At 35.0% G+C, this 24,757-nt stretch overlaps 1 protein-coding gene across 1 annotated transcript; it reads left to right on the plus strand.

Annotated features, from left to right (window-relative positions):
* The first annotated feature begins 3,260 nt into the window (after positions 1 to 3,260).
* Positions 3,261 to 20,347, plus strand: LOC144444640 (sphingomyelin phosphodiesterase-like). The gene is made up of 11 exons (XM_078134134.1): positions 3,261 to 3,962; positions 4,647 to 4,811; positions 5,521 to 5,644; positions 6,526 to 6,629; positions 10,792 to 10,961; positions 11,694 to 11,813; positions 12,296 to 12,541; positions 13,126 to 13,318; positions 13,834 to 13,923; positions 14,295 to 14,389; positions 14,513 to 20,347. The coding sequence occupies exons 1-11, from the start codon at positions 3,606 to 3,608 to the stop codon at positions 14,685 to 14,687; spliced, it is 1,839 nt and encodes a 612-aa protein (XP_077990260.1). The 5' UTR covers positions 3,261 to 3,605; the 3' UTR covers positions 14,688 to 20,347.
* The last annotated feature ends 4,410 nt before the right edge of the window (positions 20,348 to 24,757 follow it).

Raw genomic sequence — 24,757 nt, forward strand, 5'->3', positions numbered from 1 at the left:
GTGATTAGAGATGTTTGTGATCAGAACTTCATTTATATATAGTGGTCAATTAAAATCACAAAACATCACCTGGCTCAACAAAAATCTTATTGAACACTGGTACATTTATCATCTGGCGCAACAACAGCTGTATTAATATTACTACATTTTGTCATCTTGCTTGACAAATGTCATATAGTAAGATTTTTGTTGATCTTGTATTTGTGGTATATTTTCTGTAATGCATTTCATTACATTAGGATAGACTGGCTCTTTAGCTGTCTAACCTTAACCTCAGTGTTCAATGAAGAGTGATCACTCTTTACGTTAAGCCAATTCAACTTCTTGGTAAACTTTACCTACTTTTCTACACCGGTTCTCCAGGGTGTTTAGCTGGTAGTGTTGACCCAACTTCACCTCTTACCCTTGCTTCTATCATTTTTGTATATCGTACTTTCATTTTATCTCATTTTAAAACAAATAGATGATATGATAGTGACAGTTTGTCAAAAATAATCAGGTGATTGGTTTTATATGTATATTGTGTTATCTTTCACTAGACAACTTTTGTTTAAGGGGTAAAAATGCAAGATTGATTTTATCTTAGCTGCATCTTGTTATGCTTATGGGAACCATAAAAAGCAATTTTAAACAACCCTGCATCTCAAATCCTCTCTAAAATAGAGTATTGACATAGGCAACTCTGGTTAAGAAGAATTCTGTTGTACACTAGCAATGGGGCAGGGCATTGTGGGAAATAAGCAAAGTCAGGAGCTTCACATAACACTCCAAATAATGTTCACACAATGCTTAGGGTAGGTCAGTTGCCAGAACAAAGGAGAAGTCCCTAAGGCTAAATAAAAAAAGAATTGTTTCTGGTCAGTGCACAAATAAATATTATCACGTCGATCTTTCTTGTGTGTTTGTCCAGCCCATGCAGTCTGTAGATCCGAGGGGAAACACAAAAATAACCCTCCCCAGTTCAGTGAAGACAATTGCAGAGCCAATCATCAACAAGCAAATGACAACCTGCCCCACATACTAACTGCTCTAAAGTAATAAATAAAAAGAAAAGTAACTGTCATAAATAGTACATTTTGTGATAGGTTTGTTGAGAGTAAAAAGAAAATCACATCACACCACTTTAGACAAAATGGCCAGACCAGAAACAGTTTTTTTTGGTCTTACATTGTTTTCCCCCTTACTTTTCACTCCAGTCTGATAGACCTCATCTAAGCCAGCTTTACCTGTTTCGAAAACTTCATTTAGAAAGGTTGCACTCTGCAGGGCTGGTAAAATGGCATTTTTGTCTGAGTCCAAAAGCATAAGGAAATGAAACTAAGATAAAATTGACCCACCATGTTCCCTTTTACAAAATAGCAACACCTTCATTTAGCTTTCCAAGAAACAAACATTATTACCTGTACAAAGTAATGAAATATTTGAAATTTAAAATGGTGCAGTATCCTGCAAGTCTTTTTACTGCTCTTGGAAGAAATATCTTTGTGAGTATTTTAAATTGAAGCACAATTTTGAGACATGAAATGCTTAAAAGTGTGTGTGTGTGTGTGTGTGTGTGTGTGTGTGTGTGTGTGTGTGTGAGAGAGAAATAGTTCTGGCCTAAATGCAATGATACAATATATGAAAGGCCAAACTAAACTGACCCTAGTATAAGGGCCCCCAACCCTAAACATTTTTTAAAAGCAAAAAGGTAAAATGGTAACGATTTAAGTGATTGACTTTAAATAGTTTGTTGCTGTTATCACTTTTACTGAATGGCAGCCATATTTGTAGTTAAAAATCAACATTTACTGCACAACTCAAAAACTGTAATACACAAAGTAGAAACTTGAATGGAGTATTCAAGTTTGTACCCCATAATATCAGATGCAAGCTATCTTGTGAGACCTTGCCCTTTTGACCTTGACGTTCAGGGTCAATTATCAAAATCAAGCAAATTCCTGTTGCCTATCACAGACTCATTCTAGTATTTATATTGTCAATTTTTATAAATAATATTTACAAATACAAGTAATATGCCTTGACCTGGATCTCCAGGTTCAATCACCGTAATTCGGCAATGTCCTACATTATCACAGACACAGTAGTAGGTATTTGTTGCCACCATTTTTTTTAAAACCGTGTCTCCCATCAGTGACATAGAAGTAAATATATTGGGGGGGGGGGGGCATGTCTTCTACGAAGGCTTGTTTCAACTTTAGTACACACTGTCTCAGACATTGTTAACATTCTGTGCAATACCCTCAGAAAAAACTGAAAAAAAACATCATCAACCCATTGGTGGTCCCAACATAATTTCCGGAGGCTTTTTTCAAGATGCACTGATAGTAATTTCGCAGATGACGTAGTTCAAAATTATACCCTTATATTGATGACACAGTATCGGGGGGGGGGGCAACTCTGTGTCAAATGACATCGGAAGGCTCCATTAACTGATTCCTCCAAACCCCAAAAAATGTTGTCATACCACACACACCAATAAAGGTGACACTTTGTCATACAAACTGCATTGCACAAAATAGATACTCTACAAGTCTACAACTTGAATAGATGAAGACAGCAGTTGAATTGCATGATGGGGACATAGCTACCTGATCCAAAATAATTGCTTTTGAGAAGTAAAATATTACTTTCAATAATTGTAAGAATTGTTTTGAAAATGATGGAAATTTTAACGTAAAATTGAATTAAAATCTATCTACGCATGTGACGCACCATCCCTCAAACAACAGCACGGGGTGGGAGGGGGGAGACACAAATGCTACTATATCGACGACCGTCATATTGGGAGGTCCGCTGGAAGGCAGGGTATATATACTTTTTCATGCCGGGAAATTCTGGAAAACCCAGCCAGCCCAACTGGACAATCGCTAGAAGAGAATTGACGGTAAAAACTTTGTCCTACACAGACAACCACAACCGTAATCAATTTTCAGCGAATGTGTTTACCTTAAAAGTCAGTTTGATCCTTTTCTGTCAATATTCTAATAAATCAAAATTACTTATGATAACAGAAATTGAACAAAACAATGAAAATATCAAGATTCAAGAGCAATCCTGTTCGTAAAGACCTGTATTATAAAACACATCTGCATGATCTGCGCCTATCCCAATCGAATCATATCCTGTAAAGGTCATCCAGGTCAACAAATGAGTCATGTGACATTATATGTAAGTCAGGTGACCGATGGTGTGATCTCGATACGTTCGTCATCACAAAACACCGGGTGCACGCCTATGCAATAGCAACGTGTTTGCAAATCCACATCTCTCCGAAGTTACTGCACTTTTAATTACGTATTCCGTGGTATATCGATGCAGGTACACTTTTAAACTGTCGCCCAAGTGCAAGTGTTGAACGACGAACAAGAGACAAGACCAGTAGCCGCAAATACATAAGAACGAAGGACGCCTCCCAGACTCAACAAGGAACGCTGAGCTGAGTACCAAATCGCCGTTGTAACAGTACACAGTGTCGACTTTGCGTGGTGCTAGGTTACTCAGGAAATACTTCCACTGCACAGCACTATTTGGAGAAGTGAAACATAGACGTGTTCCGTGGATAACATTTGAATTGATAGTGTTTTACAGAAACAAAATTAACCATGGTAGCAGTGAGAGAGTGCACATTTCTTTTAGTATGTCTTGTCGCCAACTTCGCTTTTTTCAGCTGTTACCCTCTGCACTCGTCTGATACAGAGAGCGCACATATGAAGAAACTTAGAGAAATTTCATACCAAAAATGGTCTAAGTTTGAGTCTTCCCGTCAAACCAGTGCCAGGGTGAAAGGAATTATTGGTAGTTTAGAATGCAGCCTGTGTAAGTTTGGTATTGGGTTGTTGCAAAGACTTATGCTGATGAACGCCACAGTAGAGGAAATAGTTACTATAGCAACAGATGTCTGCGTTTTTGCCAAGTATGAAACTGAAAGAATATGCCAGTACATTGTGCCCGAATTCAAGGTGAGAAACACAAGTTTTTAAAAAAACAACCACACATGTAGAACTTCCATTTGTCAAAAGAAATTAATGTCAAATTGATAGATGTTGCTTTTGATGTTCAGTTAATTATTAAAAATTGGTGTTCCCCTATCTCTTACTATGTGGTGACTTGCAAGAAATGCCAGGTTTTATCATTTTGAATCACATCCACAAAATTTGGCTATCATTAGAGGACACACTGCTCCTATCCCAAAGTTATTTTCAGGTCATACATCATACATTGTACATGTACCTACAATGTACCCATGATCATGTTAATTCCTTGTAACCACATGTGTAAGTTCATGAATTCGTACATGTATATCATACAGTACTATTGGTATAAATGGCTTTGATTTCTAATTTTGAAATTCTACTATGTTGAAGTTGTCATCTATAAGTTGATCATACAGGGAAAATCTGAATTAAGAGGGTTAAGAACTTTCAACTAACTGACTGATGGAAAAAAAATAATTTAAAAAATTTATAGAGAAAAGTCTGACTACATGTACATTCATTTTAACAGGTATATAGGGTAACCAGATTTTGCCTCTAGCTTTCATTCTAGTTTTATATCAAAGAAGGAATTTAAAAGAGTTTGAAGTATTGTATTAGCTTCTGTGAAAGCTAGGTGAAGTAATAAATGTTATTCGTTTATTCTGCTAGGATGAAGTCCTATATGTGGTAGATAAACTGGTGTTGTCTCCTGAAGAAGCCTGTGGTGTTTTGTTTGGTAGCTCCTGTGGTCATCCGTTCGATCCACACTTTTTCTGGAATCTTACACTTCCGGACATTCCAAAGCCACCAGTAAATCCACCCAAACCACCAAAGGTAAGCAAGCTGCAAAGACTAATTCATTGTTTTTTGCCAGATTTATAACCATACTGAGAGGTTTGATACTAATGTAATCACAAGTTATGTAGGGGGAGGTTCCCATTTGACATTAAAAAAGGGGTGGTTCTTGGGTGTATTGGTTTGTTGACTGCCGAATGACTGTTGACACCGTCTGTGTGTGTACCATTTTGCACCAGGATAATGACAAAGTGGTTGAAAACCACCACCCCCACTCTCTCAGCCCTACCTCTTTCCCTTGAGGAAACTTAATCGAGCAAATTTTGGAGTATGTAATGCTGTCACTGTGTCTAAAATATTGTGAAGCAGAGTAACAAAAGTCTATATAAATACAACACACTGTGCTCTTGAGTGCTAGCTGTTTGACGTATTACAGTGTACAATGTAGTTGAAGAACAAAATATACAAATATTAGGAGAAATTGTATCAGAAATCTTAACTGCCCTTTGGTGGCTTCTTTTTAGTGTCATAATTTTTATTCTGACTTTTTTCTGCTGATGCAACAAAAATGATGTATCTTGTTCCGTGCCACAATGAGGGCTGTGGTTTTAAATTGAAAATTCAATTTCTGTACATTATTACATCACGTTCTTGAGTGTGATTCTAGTAAAACTGGAAAGACATATTATAGATTAATTGTATTACAAAAACTTGAAATTAATCTCAGACTGTCTTTTCTTGTTGACAGGCAGGGTCACCTGTTTCTCGTGTACTTCAACTATCTGATCTTCACTATGATAGACAGTACAAGGTAGGGGCTAAAGCTGACTGTGGAGAACCACTGTGTTGTAGGGATAATGATGGAAGTCCAGGTAAGGAAATGCTTTGTATGGTACATGTATATCACAGTTAGTGAAAAGCAAGTTTGAGTGTGAATACAGTCATGTACATCATTTTGTGTGCGCACAAGCTTGCAAGTTGTATGTATGTATGTATGTATGTATGTATGTATGTATGTATGTATGTATGTATGCACATATGTATGTATGTATGTATGTATGTATGTATGTATGTATGTATATATGTACATGTATGTATGTATGTATGTATGTATGTATGTATGTACATGTATGTATGTATGTATGTATGTATGTATGTATGTGTGTACATGTATGTATGTAAAACAGTATGTATGTATGTATGTATGTATGTATGTATGTATGTATGTATGTATGTGTGTGTATGTACATGTATTTATGTATGTATGTACATGTATGTATGTATGTAAATGGATGGATGGATGGATGTACTCCAGTGTAGTAGTACGTGATGTACATGTGTATATTTATGCAAGTATTTGAGTATTTGCTATGTGTGTATATACGAGTGTGTGTACATCTTTGTACATGTATGTATACATGTGTCTGTGTGCATTGCATTTGCCAGTAAGATATGTACATGTATAGGAACTATGGTACCTGTAGAATGTAGGTGTTATATTTTATAAAACTTCCATTAAGTGTTCCTTACCTTTTACCAAAAGTTTTGATGAGAAACTTAACCAAGGTAAATGTAAACTAAGATAGGTATTACTTTCAAAGTAAAGTTATACTATAGTACTACCCATAACAAAATCAATGAGTAATACATGTAGATGTCGATCCCCTCAAAAATCTACTGCACATATACTTGGTTAACAAAGCATTGACATCATATTTACAATATTTAACTTGTTCCTCTTTTTTCTATCCAGGACCGTCAAGTCAGGGTGCAGGCAAATATGGAGATTACAGGAACTGTGATTCACCAAAAATATTGTTGGAAAATTTATTTGACCACATCAGTAGTGAAGAAAAGGTAAACAAAATAATTTTCTGTAGAAAAGTATCTTTATCATAGTCCCCTGAATTTGGGACTATTGCAATGGGCTCATTCCATCCAAAGCTTCGGGATAAATTTTCAAAATCTAGCCATGGGAGGGATTGTTGTTAAAATGTATACCCTTCATCCATCTTATGAAGTGCTAATGAATAATTTGAAATCCATGAATGTACTCTTGTGAGAGTGTTAAGGAAAAGATATCATTGACTTTTGGCATACGTTTTCAGTACCCAAAGTTGGTATGAAATGTTTTCATTTTCATTTCCTTTCACAAGGAAGTCCTATAGGAATTATCAGTAATTGAGAAAGCAAAGTATGATTTATTTCAGCTTAATTCACTTGCAACAAATTGGTTACAGTCAATGTAAAAGCTGATCTGATAAATTGAATGAAATCCAGACATTGTGAAAAATTATTATTATATAATATAAAGACAAAAAATGCTATATAGCTTCCTAATCCTATAGAAACTAGCAAAATTAAGTTTTGTGAATAAGGCATAAGAAGCATAGTAAAAGTAGCATGCAATGTGCCCTAAGCCAATTTGATATGCCACTGATTCGAAAGCAATTTTTTGTGATGCACCAAAAGTTACTTTTCACCCATGTTTGTGGTGGGCCATATCATTTTTAGCCACACAAAAAAAGTGTTGTTCTTTCATAAAAGGATACACTGATAGTATGAAATTGAAACCAATTATTGTAAGTACTAACTCGCAGTAGTCTTGTTGTAGGCTTCCTGTAGAAAACCAATTGCATACGGTCGTTGTAATGGTGTTACATACAAAAAAATTGAAACTACGCCAAAAGTATTTGGAATCAGTTGAATTGTTACTGAAGTGTAGCGAGGACAACTCAGTCCCTTGACAGAAATGAACATTGTAAGTGATATCATGTGACTTGTTATTAGTATCACATGACAATAGTGTAAATCATGTGATTGAACTACAGTGTCAAATTAAATAGTAAAAACAAAGGAATGTCAATAGTTCAAATACTTGAAACGACTAGTCAAGGATAGACATTGTCAGATAAATCACACCACTTGCTAGCATGCAGTATGCCTGCAAGTTGATACATGTAAACTTAGATATTTTCGCCACCATAAAATGTCATCATTTTTACCATTTTGACAATTTTTTTTTACAAATTACCAGACTGACCAGTACATTGTGTTGCTGTACATGTATGTGAAGGCATTTTAGTTACTGCGCATTTTGTGCATTTTTGTTTTCCAGTGAAATAAGCAGAAGTACATGTACATGCAAGTCTTTAGCGAAAATTTAAGTGTTTATAGTGTTCATGTATATACATCAACACATGAATTGTAGTTCTAAAATGTCATGGATTCTATCCCAGGTTTACACATTAGCATTATCTGTAATTAGATCTTTGTAAATTGCCTATCTATGATAATTCCTGCCTATATAGGCTACCTTTGTCTGTACATTTTGTAGCTCCGTCAGACAACTGTTTTAACACCTACACATGTATCCCAATACAAACTTGTCTTTGATCAGTTTTCCATCTTATTTGGTCAGTTGTGAATTGTCTGCTATGAAATACTTTAGTCACTAAATTTCTGAACTGAAACTCTGAATATTTAACTGTGTTGAAAAGCCCAAATGTTTATCATAGTTGCCAAGATATTGATAAGTTTTGTAAACCTACAAAAAAATATATTTAGGGAGAGTGCCCTGTTTACTGAAACAACCCTACATACATGTAGATGACATGCATCCAGTTACATGTATGTCATTTCCATATAGCATTTAATGTCTATGGAACTAGATAATATAGATCCAAAGAGATTCATCATCTTGGTTTCATGGTATATGTAAAAGTTATTTTATCACAAGCAGGAAATGTTTCCATGTCCAAATATTTCGTCAAGATTTGATCGACTTCTTCAGTGGACTGAATGTGGGAGTAAGTTCAAACATCAAAATTCTGATGTTTGATGAATAATAGCCTTTCTATTTCAATAATTTTAACTTTGTGTGATACATCATTATTCAGCTTCCAACATACAAATGTATTATAATGTACATATGTATATCATATGTTAGTGTTACAAGGACAAAGACTGTAACTATTTTCACAATGTCCCAGCAATTTAGGTCACGCATTGTTCAAATAACACTCTGTGTTATATGTTTGTGAAAAGAGGACATAGTATCTTTTCAAATAATACCACAGAGGTCAAACTTACAAAGGATGAAACATACAAAGGGTCACATAAATGGCATGTATACACACAGACATATAAACATCATTTTGGTTTAACCCCCCCCCCCCCTCTCTCTCTCTCTCTCTCTCTCTCTCTCTCTCTCTCTCTCTCTCTCTCTCTCTCTCTCTCTCTCTCTCTCTCTCTCTCTCTCTCTCTCTCTCTCTCTCTCTCTCTCTCTCTCTCTCTCTCTCTCTCTCTCTCTCTCTCTCTCTCTCTCTCTCTCTCTCTCTCTCTCTCTCTCTCGCTCTCATATACAAAAAGTTATGTAAAATGACTTCATAGAATCACACACACAGTCTTTCTCATTTTGTTCCCCCTACCGACACCCCACCACTCCCTTGCAAGAGAGAGGTGCCATTTTTTCCTGACCAAGAACTACATTTTTGCACTATGGACCAGGATCGTCGATTAAACCAACCCCTTGAGTGGTTAAACCTGATAAAATGTATGTAGTCTCTCTGAGGGCAAGGGGTGTGTGGAGACCCTGAACTTTGAAACTGTACACAACCATTTAAGGATAATCATTTTTAAGTAACTGCAATAAATGACACAATTGTCAGTGTGCAAGGACATGCGTGTATTCATTCTCATTTCTCAAGCAAACTTTGAAGGAAAAAAAATGGAAAATGTTTTGTATTAAAATAACCACAAAGAATACTTGCGATTCCAAACATTGTAAGCTTTAAAAAAAAACAAAAAAAAAAACAATATCTTCTGGAGTTTTTTGTTTTTGTTTTCTGTGTTGTTTTATTTTCTTTTGATCTGTTTTGTTTTGCTCCAGTTCTTTTATTTTGTTGTGATGATAAAATAGAATTGAGATTATTTTTAAGTACTAGTATGTTATTGTGAGAGAAATTACTTAATATACATATGGTGAATTGATATGTCACATGACACTTCAATTATTGTTGTTGTCGTTGAATTCCTGTCAGACTTTATGAATTGTACAAGCTGTTAGCAGCTTACAATTTGTGTTGCATTTGTCAGATTTTTATTGACTGTGGTAGAATCTACCTGAATTCTTCGGGTATTTATGTCAAATAAAATTCTACTGTGACGCCTGATATGGTTGCTAAGCTGAAATAAGTCATACTGCATTGGGTAATTTTATAAGCATTTTCACCTTCAAGTGAATTGTTTATACCAGTACACTTAAAGTAGCTACTTTACAAGGACATCAAAACTAGGTAAAACTTTATTGAAAGTACTTCTGGTTTTCCAAGGACAAACAGTTACATGGCTAGTGGGGAATATTTGTATTTTGTGTGTTACTGTGTGATATGAACATTTACATAATCTGATAATGTATGTGGAGGCATGTATTATTAGCAAGGTTACAAAATGTAAAATGACTGGACTATCTTGTTGGCTGACTCTCTCTATCAGTATTTTCTTTCTGATTAACTGAATAACTATCTAATATGTGAATACTATTTGAACTGTGTTTTTGTCCAAAATAAAACCCATTACTTGAGGTTTTGCTAAGATTTAGGAACTCCATGAACAGAAAGGGGTTAAACTTGGATGGATTTCTGTATCATCTACAATACAGATTTCGGCAGAAGACTGTATATAACATATACATTTAGTGATCAATGTAAATGATTTGGCAAATTGATTTTGTGTTACTCTAGACAAGGGTACCTTTATTGCTGAAAACAGCAGGATTGTGACTGAAAAGTTTTGTTTATTTATGTTCACTCAACTTATTATAGCTGCCCTCAATAGTAATCATGCTGTGTTCAGAATTAAAATAGTGTTATTTATCAAGTATAACATCAACTTCACCTTGCAAAATGATCAACTTTGATTGTCATTTTATATATTATGTATAGTCTTCTGGCAAACTCTGCCTGTTTTAGCTGTAATTGTGGTTTGAAACAATCTTTTGTGTTTTGTTTTGTTGCAGTTTGATTACATCTTCTTGACTGGAGATTTACCAGCACATGATGTGTGGAACCAATCTCGATCTGATCAACTTGAGATTCTTGATGAAATCACAGAAATGTTTTCGAAGTATTTCCCAGGAGTCAAAGTCTACCCTGCTGTAGGAAATCATGAGAGTGCTCCAGTCAACAGGTAAACCACAAACACAGACTACTATGGACCGGGCTATATAAACTTCATTTGGATCACAAATTTTCACATCTGAATGTCAAGTTAGCATATACATACATGTACATGTGCCTGCAACTTACAAATATATTTTAGCATGTATTTAGTTTGTTGTTGTTAACTTAACTTGTCTGCAGTACACTTTCCATAGGAATACTTCAGTCTTCAACTTCAAGCCACGATACAGAATGGATCATAGTAACTTCCTGCTATACAGGAAGTACTTGAAAACCATATGGTATTTGATATGATGAGATACATGTAGCTACACAGTATAGTTGTGGTGTGGCTATACAGCTATGATAAGATTCGATATTGTCAATATAATAGTGTAATATGAATGTAACAAAACCATAAACATAAGGTTCTTAAATATGAATATATGTATTTGATTATAAACACTGTTGTGTATAGTAGTAACCAGGATTTCTAGCTTCTTCTTTTTTTTGATTTTTAATTTTTCTTGTCCTGACCAACTATTAAATTTTATTTTTTTGTTTCATTTTTTTATTTGTTTTGTTCAAATTTGTTATAAACTGTCATATACATGTAAAATATGACAAAATTGCTCCTCACTTACAATTCCTGAATTCCCCCATTTTCGTTGATTTTACAAAACAACATCACTTACATGTAGTGCTAGCATAATATTACAATGGCAGAATTTCATCATGGTATTGCTTCTATTACTTGTAGTTTTCCTCCAGAGTACATCACTGGTAAATATTCAATATCATGGTTATATGATGGATTTGTAGACCAATGGGTAAACAAGACAGGGTGGCTGCCAGACAGTACAATAGATACCCTCAAAAAGTAAGTAAAATGCAGACAGGTTTGAATATTTATAGATGCACAAGCTAACTTAGTCTGAAAGGGCCAGCTGTTGGCCCACTTGTGTAACCACTCAGTACCTGTAGAGACCACATTAAAGAAGGAGAAGCAAAAACAATGCCTGGATCTTTCAGGGACTGACTTGATTCATTGTTAAGGTCTAATTTAACTTCAGATCAAAAATTCAAATTTTGTTTCTGGTGTATTCTAATTAGTGAACCATGTTTAGCCTATTATACTACTGAGTTGACTGGGGCACAATTGTGGTTCATATCTTGCCCAAGGACTTTATCCATTCAGAAACTAATGGCAATTGCAGAATGCAAATTCAAAGCCAGCCATTCTAACCATTTGACCATCATGACTCTAAAAAATAACATTTGATCTACATAGTTGTTTAGAACATTGAGAAGTAATACAGATTCTTTGTTGTTAATTTGTTTTTCATCGTGCGTACATTACAGGGGTGGCTACTACACAGTCCTGTTGGCACCACATTTCCGATTGGTGTCTCTAAACATGCAAATGTGTAACGATCAAAATTATTGGTTGTTGCTGAATGCGACTGACCCAACAGGTGAACTGAAATGGTTAATTGATGTACTACAGGCCGCTGAAATTAATGAAGAGAAAGTTCACATCATAGGTCACAACCATCCTAGTAGTTGTATGAAGGCGTGGGGTTGGAATTATTACAGAATTGTTGACAGGTTTGTGTTCTTATTCAATGTTTTTTAAGATCAGTTTCTAGTTGTAACTTGAGTAGTATTTTTTCAATCAGAAAAAAAAAACACCATTGTTCACTGAAAATTGTTAAAATCCTAAATATATAGCTATTGTACATCATGCAAATTAGAGTTTGGTTTTATATTCAGAACTTACCAGACCTTATTTTGGCACTAGTAAATGTCTCGTACCATGAGGGATGTTATGTAGCAACCATTTTCCAAGGCCCTCAGCCTCGGATTAGACATAGTTGCCACATAATAGTCCCTGGGGTAGTATGGCATCTATACTCATGCCCAACTAAAGCTAGACAATAAGTGTTTTATAATATAACACCACATTCCTAGGCAGATTATTCTTTCCATAGTCAAAGGAAATCTCCAATAAGACTTCTGTGTTACATGAATATTGCCCTTGGGAAAATAGACTGCAACTAGTGCCCCTATATTTAAATTGAGGTCACTATGGGTCAATAGTCCATACCACATGATATTATCTGAGCCAATCACTGGAATGATGTGTCATACATGTACATCTAATTATTATATGTTATATTTTACAACTACAGGTATGAGAGCACTATTCTGGGTCAATTCTTTGGACACTCACACGATGATTTCTTTGAGATGTTTTATGATGAAAAGACTTTAAGCAGACCAACAAGTGTAGCATATGTATCTGGAAGTGTGACACCGTTTCAGTCTCTAAATCCAAGCTATCGAATCTATGATGTAGATGGAAATTATACAAAGTCTACAAGGGTAGGTCTTTCATTATTATTTCTTTTTGACAAAATCAACATGTATCTATCAATGAATCCATAAGAGCCCCAGCAGTTTTTGGCAGGAAGAGTAAACTTCAGAGTCAATCTATATTTATGTATGGTTCATATGTTGATTGTATTACCTGCATTGTTTCTTGTGTATACATTGATACATGTACAGTAATTTCCCCTTGTGAGTGTGTGTGTATGTGTGTGTGTGTACATATGTATCTAAGTATCTATGTAGTATGTGTGTGTGTGATATGAACAGCAAGCTGTACATGTAATGTATATGTGTACACACATAATACTCACATTCCATATACACATACATACATATGCATGCACGCACGCACATACATACATACATACATACATACATACATACATACATACATACATACATACATACATACATACATATATACATACATACATACATACATACATTCAATAATGGCAATTCTAGATCATAATAACATAACATGTTGTCTTATCTCTTTCATCTTACAGGCAATTCTAGATCATCATAACTATGTGTTGAACCTGACAGATGCCAACCTAACTAACAAACCAAAATGGTTCCATGAGTATTCAGCTAAGGTGAGTGTACAATGGTTATCTTGCCTGTTTAACCTTTAGTCTTAGTTCAAGTTTGAGGTTAAAATTTGTTAAAATTTTGGCTTGTTCAAAACATATTTTCCTGGTGTGTGACTTTGATTGTTTGTTTTTCTTTTTATGATTATCTCTTACAGCAGGATAACTTTGTTCCCATTGCAATCGTCATCTGTTTGCTTCAATATCTTTATAACTTTTTGCGATATAGTCTTCTATGTTTATGATAAATAGTTGAGACTTAACATGATTATATATAGAGCCAAGCATTGGTATTTGATATCGTTTTTTTTTTTGTGGATTATTATTTATAATTACAATTGTATCATCAAACCAATATCTTTGTTATACCATTGCAGTCGGCATACAACATGAAGGCACTGCAACCATCTGATTGGCAGAAGGTGATTGAAAACTTAAAGACAAATGATACAATGTTTAATAATTTTAGCAGGTAAGAACCATGCTTTAACTTAACATCAAGTTTGAAATTCGCTGACAATTTTTTCCTCTTCAGGTAATTTTAACAGATTTGCAGATTTTTTCAAATATTTTTTTTTATATGCTTCTTTTCTAGTTATAACAAAAAACTCCATGTTACAAGCCCATGCACTGGGGCATGCAAAGAAGCAATGATTTGTGAACTAGAAACTGCAAGAACTGATGATCCTGATCTGTGCAAAGATAAATTCTACACCAAGTTGACACAAAAGTACCAGTCGGATTTTAGGAGTATAAACAAGAAATGTTAACTTTTCAATTATATAAAATCAAAAACGGAAAAATCAGTGTTATTTTGTACATCTGGAAACCTGTTATTTGAAGTGCTATGAACATTGCAATCATAGCTACCTGAAAGTTTCCAAAATGGCCGCCAATCTTGTTCATGCCCATCAAGATAGGTGGTTGGTAATGTAACAAAAATATATGTACATTGATCTAGGGAGTATAAACTTCCCTCCTTAGCCGGATTTCAATGGCAGCTCCTGATGTAAATAATCCCATCTGTAATCTGCATTTAATGTAGTAAATGCTATAAATTTCGCTCCTCTATTAAATGTCACCTGTGTGTGTTATGTAATCAGAAATTGCATAAATTGTTATGTGCAACCAAAGTGTGCCTTATTTGATAAAATGTTAGCACACAAATATATTAATAATAGAAAAAAACAACAATGAAAACAATTGTTATATGCAACTGAGTTCTACAAATTCAATGAAAAAGTGAGTAAACTCGAACAGTACAATATAGTTAATGTACAAAAGTACAATACAGTTCTACCAAGCTTGTCTTTCTGAGGCTGTGCTAAAATTACCAACTTGTCATGAGTTCCTTAGTTTAAGGATGAGATAAACAAGTGTATTTCAGTAATCACCGTAAAGACAAACCTTTAGAGAGCTAAATTTTGCTATCATTACGCACTCACACATCATGTCTTGTGACCAGTTCCTGTCTTATCCATCCCAAAGCGTGTACAATCGGCCAATCAGATATTCAATTCAGCCAGCGGGTCACAGGTTATAAGCACATTTGTTGTTGAATCAGTCCTGACTTCCTGTCTAAATTACCATGTCTGGTATCATGGTAACATTACGTAGAACATTACAAGAACACAGTTCAGTTTTCGATGAAGTTGTTAGCTTACTTCATGAGTGCGTGAAATATATGTGGTATCAGCCTTATCAATAATTTATGAAAGATTCCAAATGATAGTTGTAACACAGCTTGAGACAGACAAACTCGTAAGGTTGATAATAACTAATATACAAATTGTGACAGTATTGTCGAAGAGTTGTCGACGAGTACAACTATTAATTACAGTGTAGAAATGGTAAGCATTATATTCAGTACACATAGCTTGCATTTACATGTATATATGGTTAAGTCGCATGTGCAAAAAAACAACTTTTTTTTCTTTGAATGTTCTATCAACGATTGTTGATTTTGAACACGTATGGCAGCATTTAGATTTTAGGGGAAATTTTATCTTCGTTAAATCAGTGTTCCAATGTACTAGAAGCTTTCACTAGAGACTTATTGTTTTGCTTTATTTTGTTGGAAAACAAAAATGTGACTAAGTTCTAACATGTCTTGTGGATAAACACACAGTGTGCAACAGGTGTAGAAATTTGTAAATATTAGTCTTTGGGAACTAGTTGAAGACTGTAAAATCACACAATTTTCTAGTGGCGAAAATATCTAGGTTAACTGTATGTTACAAAATGTACTTTGAAAAGTTTGTACTGTACTGATGGGAGCACCTAATATACCTCATTTGAACCATAGACCCTCTATGTTGGAACTGACAAAATATACTTTTTGATAGTTTGTCCTAATTCTTGTCAATATAATGCTCAACATAAAGGCCTTTGAATTTTCCTCCCTAATGGCAACAATTGATTATCATTAAATTGTAATAGAGCAAACTCAAATGTACATAATTAAATACTAAGTTGCATCCGATTGTGCAGTGGATATGTATATAGACTATACAGTGCACAATCTGAGGAGTGTGAATATTTCCATTGATAACTGGTGATTATCATTAACTTACAAAAAACCAGTATGATATTCATTGACATAATTCAGAAAAATATGAATGCCAAGTATTCTTACGTGTGTACATGTACCAGTGATTACTTGCACTGGTGCACATGCAAACTTGTGATATTTTCAGTGAAGAGCAATACCATATGCAAATATACAAGAAAGCATGTGATTGTATTGTATCATTCTGCTTCAGATAAACATATAATAAAAACAGAGCTGCATGCTGTGTGAGTGCCAGTGGGGTGGGGTATTTGCACTCTCACTTGCTATGCCCATGGAAGTACATGTATGTCTACAGGGAACCCAACTATGCGACACTTGCACTTGTACGTCATTGGGTTCTGTCATGTTATCAGGTTGTTCACTACATAAGACAAAATACAAAGTGCCCAATTTGGGGCATTGATAGGGAGATTCTCAAGGTGATTCTTATCTAATTTGAATACAGGAAGTAATATCAATTGAAATCATTAACATAAAGCAATACTCACCAGCCTTTACTTGTGCAATAGATGTTCTTACAATCTATCAATGCAAACTAACTACTTCATAGTTTTATTCGGAGGCTGAATATCTTTGATAAGTGACATGTACATTCAAGACTTTTTCATTGTTGCAAAATTTGATGAACTTGATCTTTGCAACTTACATGTATCAGTGAGATTAATATTGATGTTGTCGAAATATACATTAAAGTCTGGTTTACATGATGGCATTTTCAAATTAAAACCCAACTCTTTTCTTTCATTTGCACCTACCGTTTACATGGAGGTACTAAAAATACATGGAAATGTAACAATTTGAAAACATCAGTGATCGTTTAAAAAATGATCCATTTTCATTCTAAAATAGAGTCTGTGTAAACAACTAAAATTGGAGAAATTTGAAAAATACAGCAGTGTACATGTAATGTACTGAAAACACAACAACTCAAAATTTGACCTCAGGATTGACTCCCTTTCACTCCATTCCCATCAATGATGTACTATTCCCATCAATGATGGGAATCACGCTTGTACATGTGCAATAGTTTTTTGATATGTTTCATCTTTGATGTTTTCCATGCAAACAGTCAAAAACGTACGTGTGTCATCATGTCAACGCATTATAAAACAAAAACACTATTGTTGATTATTAGCATTTTGAATATATCATTGTGTAAACTCGGCCTTAGAGTGTTATTAACTCTACATAGTTTAGGGGTACCTGTGTGTCTTTTTGAGATGTTTTTTTTTAATTATTTCAACTACTGTAAGATGTGAAATCATGGTGCAGAGAGGGATTGGGGGAAACATTTGTAGTAATTTACCAATACCTAAGGAACCACGTCTCGTAACTTCATATGTGGGGGAAATTTTTTTTTGTAATTTTGTTGACAGTGCAGTATGAAATGCAGTTTATAATACATGCAGTATGAAATTAGTATAATAACTCATTAGCTCCATTAAACTTAAACAGTTTGAAATTTTATTTTCAAAAGTAGAAAATGATTTATTTCTAGCATATATTTTGTAGTTTTATCATTTTCATATTTTCAGGTTAATCGATCCATAGGATTTAAAATGATAGTTCACTTTCTCAGGTGAGCCATATAAAAACCAAGAAAGTTAAAAATTATTTCTATCTTGCCAGATAAATTCATATCTGATTAAACGGCTGCTCAGAGTTACAAGAAGTTATATTTTATCAGGGAGCTCAATTATGGCTTGTGTATTTGTTTATTTTTTTTCCATGTATTTGTGTAATTGCATAAATAATTAGATATTACATTCCCAACATTTTTCTTCATTCAGCCAAGAAAATACGAGTGACCAAAGGGGCCTTTGTCACTATGAGTCGCTAGATGAGTAGTGACAACCAACCCTTAGGTCACGAGCATTTTCCGGTTGAAGAAAGACAAATATTTGGCTTAAATATAATTAAATCATCGCCAGTAATCAAGGAAAGTAATGTCAATTTTGAGCATTTTTCAAATTTCGAACACAGCAGAACCAGTGACATAGACATGCATTGTCATGATAGACTTAGAAACATGTTGTCATGACATAGAATGACCAGAATATATGTTCCATATCTGTTGTTGAACCTGGCTCATGCATATTGTAATATACAATGTAGTATCCTTAAAAAGTTCGAGATGTTGTTAGAATTAATATATATATATATATTGTGATTAGTGCCATGGTGCATAATTAGATAAGAGTACAATACTAGAATTTTACAACTCACAAAAAAAACCCTGATTCGTTTGTTTGAATAGATACAGACAACAAGATAACTGATACAAAAACATCAATGGATGTCTCTGATATAGGTTGATAGGATGCTTTCATCTTGTTTTGTTTATATCTGTGAAAGTTAGTCAGTTGACGTGTTGATAATGTACTAGTACCAGGTAGTGTATTTTGAATTCAACGGTGACAGTCACACTTTATTGTGATGAAAGAGTACCATTCTAATCAACAAACAGTTATGGGATCGGGATCTCATGGTATTTATACTTTGACAAGTTACCGACACTAACTACATGGTATGTCTTTTTCATGAACCTCGTCTCAATCCTGATTGCCAGAAGCAAAGAAGCGCACCAGATTTTATTTGTGGGTTGTATCATAGAAAATTTCGATTTGCCGATTGTTCACTTTAAAAAAGTGACATACAATTGCTTGTTAATGTGTTATTCCAGTACTTTTGAAGTAAAATAAGTCTGATTTGTTAAGTTTTATGAGTCTAAGTATTAGCAGGAATGTAATCTGATTAAAATCTGATTTGAGAATACATCAATATACAAAGAAAATAAAAGTAAATATGACACTGGTAATCCAGCCTTTGGTTTACTAACATAAACACAAACTAATAAATCTATTGTTCTTCAATGTGGTAGATTACACAAGTGTGTGATAGCGGTTCCTCTGTTGTACGATTTCTAATCACCCTGTGATCAAGATAGTGTAAACATTGGAAGTCCCAAAACAGCACACTGCAAGTTCATGAATTCTAAATAAACTAGTTTTCAGAGATTCCTCCCTACTGAGACTGTAATTAAACCAACGTCCATTCAATAGATTATCACTGTTGTATCAACATATTTTGACGATAGTTTTAGTTTGTGTCTATCTTAGAAAACCGAAGACGCTATTACCAATGCAATAATTGAAATCTAGCCGTATTTTTTACTACATTAGATTTTGATCTGTTAACAGCAACATAGCTTTCATAGCGAAATCGATGTAGCTAAAACTTTGACCATGATGAAGTAATGTTAACTTGTCTTCACTCAGTACTGAAGATCAGGTCAATGACCAAGGGCATTTGTGACCCAAGATGTGTTTCAGAATGTAATAAACTGTCAATATTATAAATGTGTACGGCCAAACATACATAAAAGGGAAAAGAGTAATATCGGACTGCATTATACCACTAATTGCAATACAAAGAACCAGTTGTATTATGTCGCTATGGAAACAGAGACCTGTGTATGTTGTATTCGTTTCACTTTTATTGACCATATACCTCAACAATTTTGACAATTTGTTGCATTCTAAAACAGATCTCGGGTCACAGGTATCTCAAGAAATGGAGTGTCTATCAATGCAAAACGTTTATAATTAGCAGTTTACATTTATCTGGTACTACTTGTTTTTACAGATACTTTCTTTCGTTTACCAAATACCAAACTTGTAGCAATTTTCAGATTCTATGCCATAACATTCAGTATTAAGTATAGAATAAGATGGCTGTCCAGAGGTTAAAGGTCAAATGGAATGAAGTTCAAACATTCGCATCACCTGATTTCTTCTGTGATCTTAAAAGATGTTGAAATTGTTTTGGATTGAAATCATTTTGAAATAAACACAAGATTTGTTACTTTATGGTCTGTTATTTACCTGTGTATGTTTTCATTATATATTTTGGTATGTCGAATACCATGATAGAAACTTACAGCTTCTTAAAATATGTCGGGTAGTACTATATTCATTGTTACTATGCTTGCTGATTGGTTGGTGAAAGTGCAAATCGGTTTTCAGTGCTTTTAGTCCAAGGTTAGGCTCCAAAAAAGGAAGAATTGTTTCCGGTCAGGACATGTTGTCTAAAGTGGTGCGACGACGCGTGCGTGTTTTTTTTTTTACAACAAACTTGTTGCTTAGTCTACTACTTACTGTTCTTTTTATGTAGTTCAAAGTATGTATGTGGGGCAGATGTCATTTGCTTGTTCATGATTGGCTCTACAGTTGTCTTCACTGAAGTAGCAATTAATGTAGGGAGGGTTATTTTTGTGTCTTCACCCAGATCTGCAGACTGCGTGGACTGGACAATCATTGAAAAAAAAAAGATCAACGTTTTGGTATTTAAGTTAAAGGCGCACTTACCAGAAACAATTCTTTCTTTTTTTCTAATTTTTTTTTGCCTTCTAGATACATGATTGGTTGGTGAAAGTGCAAATCAATTTTGTTGAAGAATAAGATTAGATATTGAATACTCGTGACTGCTACGTGTTTATAGTATAAGTTTACCACCATGAATATTAAGTGTCCATCTAATACATATTTATATGTATTTCTGCTAATTCCCGTAAACATGCAATGGTGGACCACCATCAGAACAATGGAGATGAAAACGAGTTTCAATGTGGTGTTTCCGATGTAGGTAATCATGCGAAATTCATGTGATGTGAACTAATGAAATGACTCTATAACTCAAAGTTTATGACAATACATGTCCTAGGGTTTCCCGTTTTTGGCCAAGCAAAACAAGACTGTTTGGTTCAGATTTTGTGAGCCGACCCTAAACTTGTTCATGCAGTTTGAGAATATATATTTTGAAGACGAAAATTTAATACCGCCCCCTACTTAAATAACTTTAAAATGTTGAAAGGTGTGTATACTATGAAACATCACTATCACACGTACACTTTATAACGTGTGGGCTAAGGCGCAAAAAAATGTAGGCCTCAAAGGATTTTTCTGCTCATGAAATATTCTCAGTTAAAATTTAAATCGTATTTTTTGGAGTTGTTTTAACAATAATCGAAAGACACATACATAAATATCTGAACTCAACCCAGCTTTGCCATAGTACGATAAAGGGCTGGCGAGGGCTATGGGATTGAAGCAGTAAATTCGTGCGCACAGTACAGGCCCAAACGGTAGGGCGCCACCTATCGGTAATGTATTGTATTATAGGCGTGTATATTTTGATCGTAGAAGTTTTTTTCATTTGTTCCTTTCGCATTCTACATACATCTTTTCAAGCGCTAACTTAATCAGTTATTCTAGTAATCACACGTTAAACATGTACTAGCTGCAACTGGGATATGTTTCCATTAAATAACCACAGATATATCACTAGAATACTAGAAATTGGTCTATTACTTATAAAAGACATTATTACAGCTCTTAATTAGTAGTCTTAACTTGCTGCTAGACCTTCGGGCTTTCTTCCGATATGATGTGACCTTCGATTTATCGTGTATAACTTGAAAAAATACATTTAACCAGTAGTCTATATTAGCCATAATGATAGGCAGTACAGAAACTGGTTAAAATCGCGATCGCCGTTGAGGGCGCTGATTTTCGGTTGCGGACCCCAAAATCAATTATATTTGATTTATCGTGTATAACTTGAAAAAAAATACATTTATCCACAGGTGATGAGATGCTGTTTATAATGTACGATATTACGGATAGTTTATTTCACCAAATTTATTTCCACTTACTTTCACCATAAGCTTTCACGGTCAAGTAATTACCGTCAGCGAGCAAAGGGATTTTTTTCATTCGTTTATTTCGCAGGCGTGAGTTGTTTTCTGTAATGGTCTGAGTTGCTGTACCGGACACTGGACTAAAAATAAGTCTCGTGGACAGTATTGGACCCTGGGCTCGCATCGCGATCATATAGGTTAGAGCTCCACGAGATGTACAAGTACATTACGTGTTCAAGCAATGTGCAACTATGAAGACAGAACAGAAAATACTATAGTGTTATGGACATATTGTGATTTTATGGCCACGGAATATGTGTGTTGTTGTTGTTGTTGTTGTTGTTGTTGTTGTTGTTGTTGTTGTTGTTGTTGTTGTCCGGGATTGTTGACAACTTTCCTCGGGGTAAGTGGTAGTTATTTGAGTCCCCCGTCTATACTACACACCAAAGTGGATAAAAATGAAAAAGGAGATACGTTATTTGAAGTATGTGGTAATTAACCGAAAACCATGTTAGTACGAGCCTATAATTCATTTGAGATGCGTCGCATACACACCGTGAACCAAAACGAAGATGATATACACTGATTGACTGTCATCAAAACATCGATATCGTCTGGTAAATCACGCCACAATCTTCTGAAAGACTACCTGGTATAAATACAAGATTTTTTCAAGTATGTGCTGACTAACAACCCAGCATTGAACAATTAGCCATCGACGGGTCATTTAATACCGTACTACACCACTAAAGTCTAGCTGTCACTCAATCTGATTAAAATCTACAATGTGGTGAAAGCGGCTAAATGCTTTATTTACCTCTATTTCCATCGTTTTGTGCCGGTTCTTTTTTATTCCAAGTGATATCCTTAGGAGGCAACATTTTTGGGGCAATTAATTGCAGTTATGGACCACATTTTAGACCAAGGGAAATCAAAAAATAGTGCGAAGTGGATCCCATTTTAGACTCTTCAGCTCGAAAAAAACAGACCCCATTTTAGACAAAAGGGCTAGAAAACGCATCCCAAAAAGGCATATATACATATACTCATCAAATAAGGGGAGTACCCCCCCCCCCCCGGTTTTATTCCTAGCTATACATTTAGTTTGTTGTTACAGTTATTAAGGCTCAGACAACTCAGCGGTGTGAGCTTTTGGGATAATCGTGTGAACGACCAAACGATCGGAAAAAGTCGTGAGTGCGTGGGTATTTTGAACTTTGAACTGATTGGAAGTACGATTGTATAATAAAAATAATGAAATAAAAAAAAAACTTGGGAAATGCGGGGGGGGGGTCTTAAAATCTAATTTGACATGCGGGTTTATCACATTAAAAACTATATAGATGTAAATGTTTACCGTGCATATCTGCTTGTGGACATGTATGGTAATAGTTGCAGCGGAGTATTTCGAACGACAACGTCCCTGTGCTATAGCTACTGTTATCATTTGACAAACTCTAGTCGAGTAGCCAACCTGCAGACTTGAGAACTGCTATCGCTACACTATTCCGCTGTCCTAACTGACATTTTAGGAACGGATCGCAAATTCGAATATTCAAAATGTCAGTTAGGATAGCGGAATGGTGTAGCGATAGCCGTTCTCAAGTCTACAGGTAGGCTACCAGTAGAGTAGAGTAGAGTATATGTAGAAAGGGTAACTTTTGGCGGAAGCTTCGGTAAACCTTTGCGTTCCTCTCAATACAGGCTATATGGCGATTAAAAAATTTATGTTTTCTTCCTTTCATGGACGAAAAGGTAAAAACTCGTTAAATTTTACGACTCATATTGCTCCCGGTTGCTCAATACGTGAGACTGACGGGACAACAGGCATGCCATGAACCACTATAGTATATGTATCACGAAAGTGTACTTTCAATAATGCTTTGGTCTGAAACCAAAGACCTTACACAACCGATTCTGTGTTAGTAATAAATTAAAGCAACTATTGACTTCTTGGAGTGGGGTACACTCCGGGTCTACGCACATCAAATTTGCGTCTGACTAGTCTAAGCTTCAAAATGCAAACTCATCGAAAAACTGTAAAGAAAGAAAATAGACTTGCCCGAGCCATAAATTCGGATTCGTTTTCTCTACTGAGCTTTTCAACATTGCCCCTCTGCCTGTTAAGTACAAAGGTGCTGAGTGGAAAATAAGACATAAGCTGAACAAACTCTTCCAGTTGTAAGACTCGGTGGGCTGATTTTGAAAGTGAAGACTACATGATACAATGTACAATGTACAAGGCTTGCCAATTGACCACTAGCCTTGTTGATGATTCATAGTTTGTAGTGCACGACGTACAGATGTACTTCAGAACGTCTCTAGATCGAATTTGATCGATGGGTTATTTCGAATCTCAATACGTGCCATGGTTAACATTACAACCTTTTGAGTGTACACTTTACTTCTCTGCTTGTTTTTCAAAATTCCGTACATACGTGTTTACTTCTCCTCTTTCGCTTGAAAGTCTTTGTTTCGCTTCTTTCTTTTTTTAAAGTTAATAGTTAGACATACACATAGCTACTTCGGATCCATGACAGGCTAAAACTCTTTGAAATGGAGTATTTACA

Source organism: Glandiceps talaboti, chromosome 13 (genome assembly GCF_964340395.1).
Source record: "Glandiceps talaboti chromosome 13, keGlaTala1.1, whole genome shotgun sequence".
NCBI classification, from domain to species: Eukaryota; Metazoa; Hemichordata; class Enteropneusta; family Spengelidae; genus Glandiceps; species Glandiceps talaboti.

What these genes read in the sequence shown, in the direction of transcription:
- LOC144444640 (XM_078134134.1), top strand. Translation starts at nt 3,606, where the DNA reads ATGGTAGCAGTGAGAGAGTGCACATTTCTTTTAGTATGTCTTGTCGCC. An exon ending in ATCCACCCAAACCACCAAAG is followed by an intron (nt 4,812 to 5,520) that starts GTAAGCAAGCTG and finishes TCTTGTTGACAG; the next exon opens with GCAGGGTCACCTGTTTCTCG. An exon ending in ACATCAGTAGTGAAGAAAAG is followed by an intron (nt 6,630 to 10,791) that starts GTAAACAAAATA and finishes GTTTTGTTGCAG; the next exon opens with TTTGATTACATCTTCTTGAC.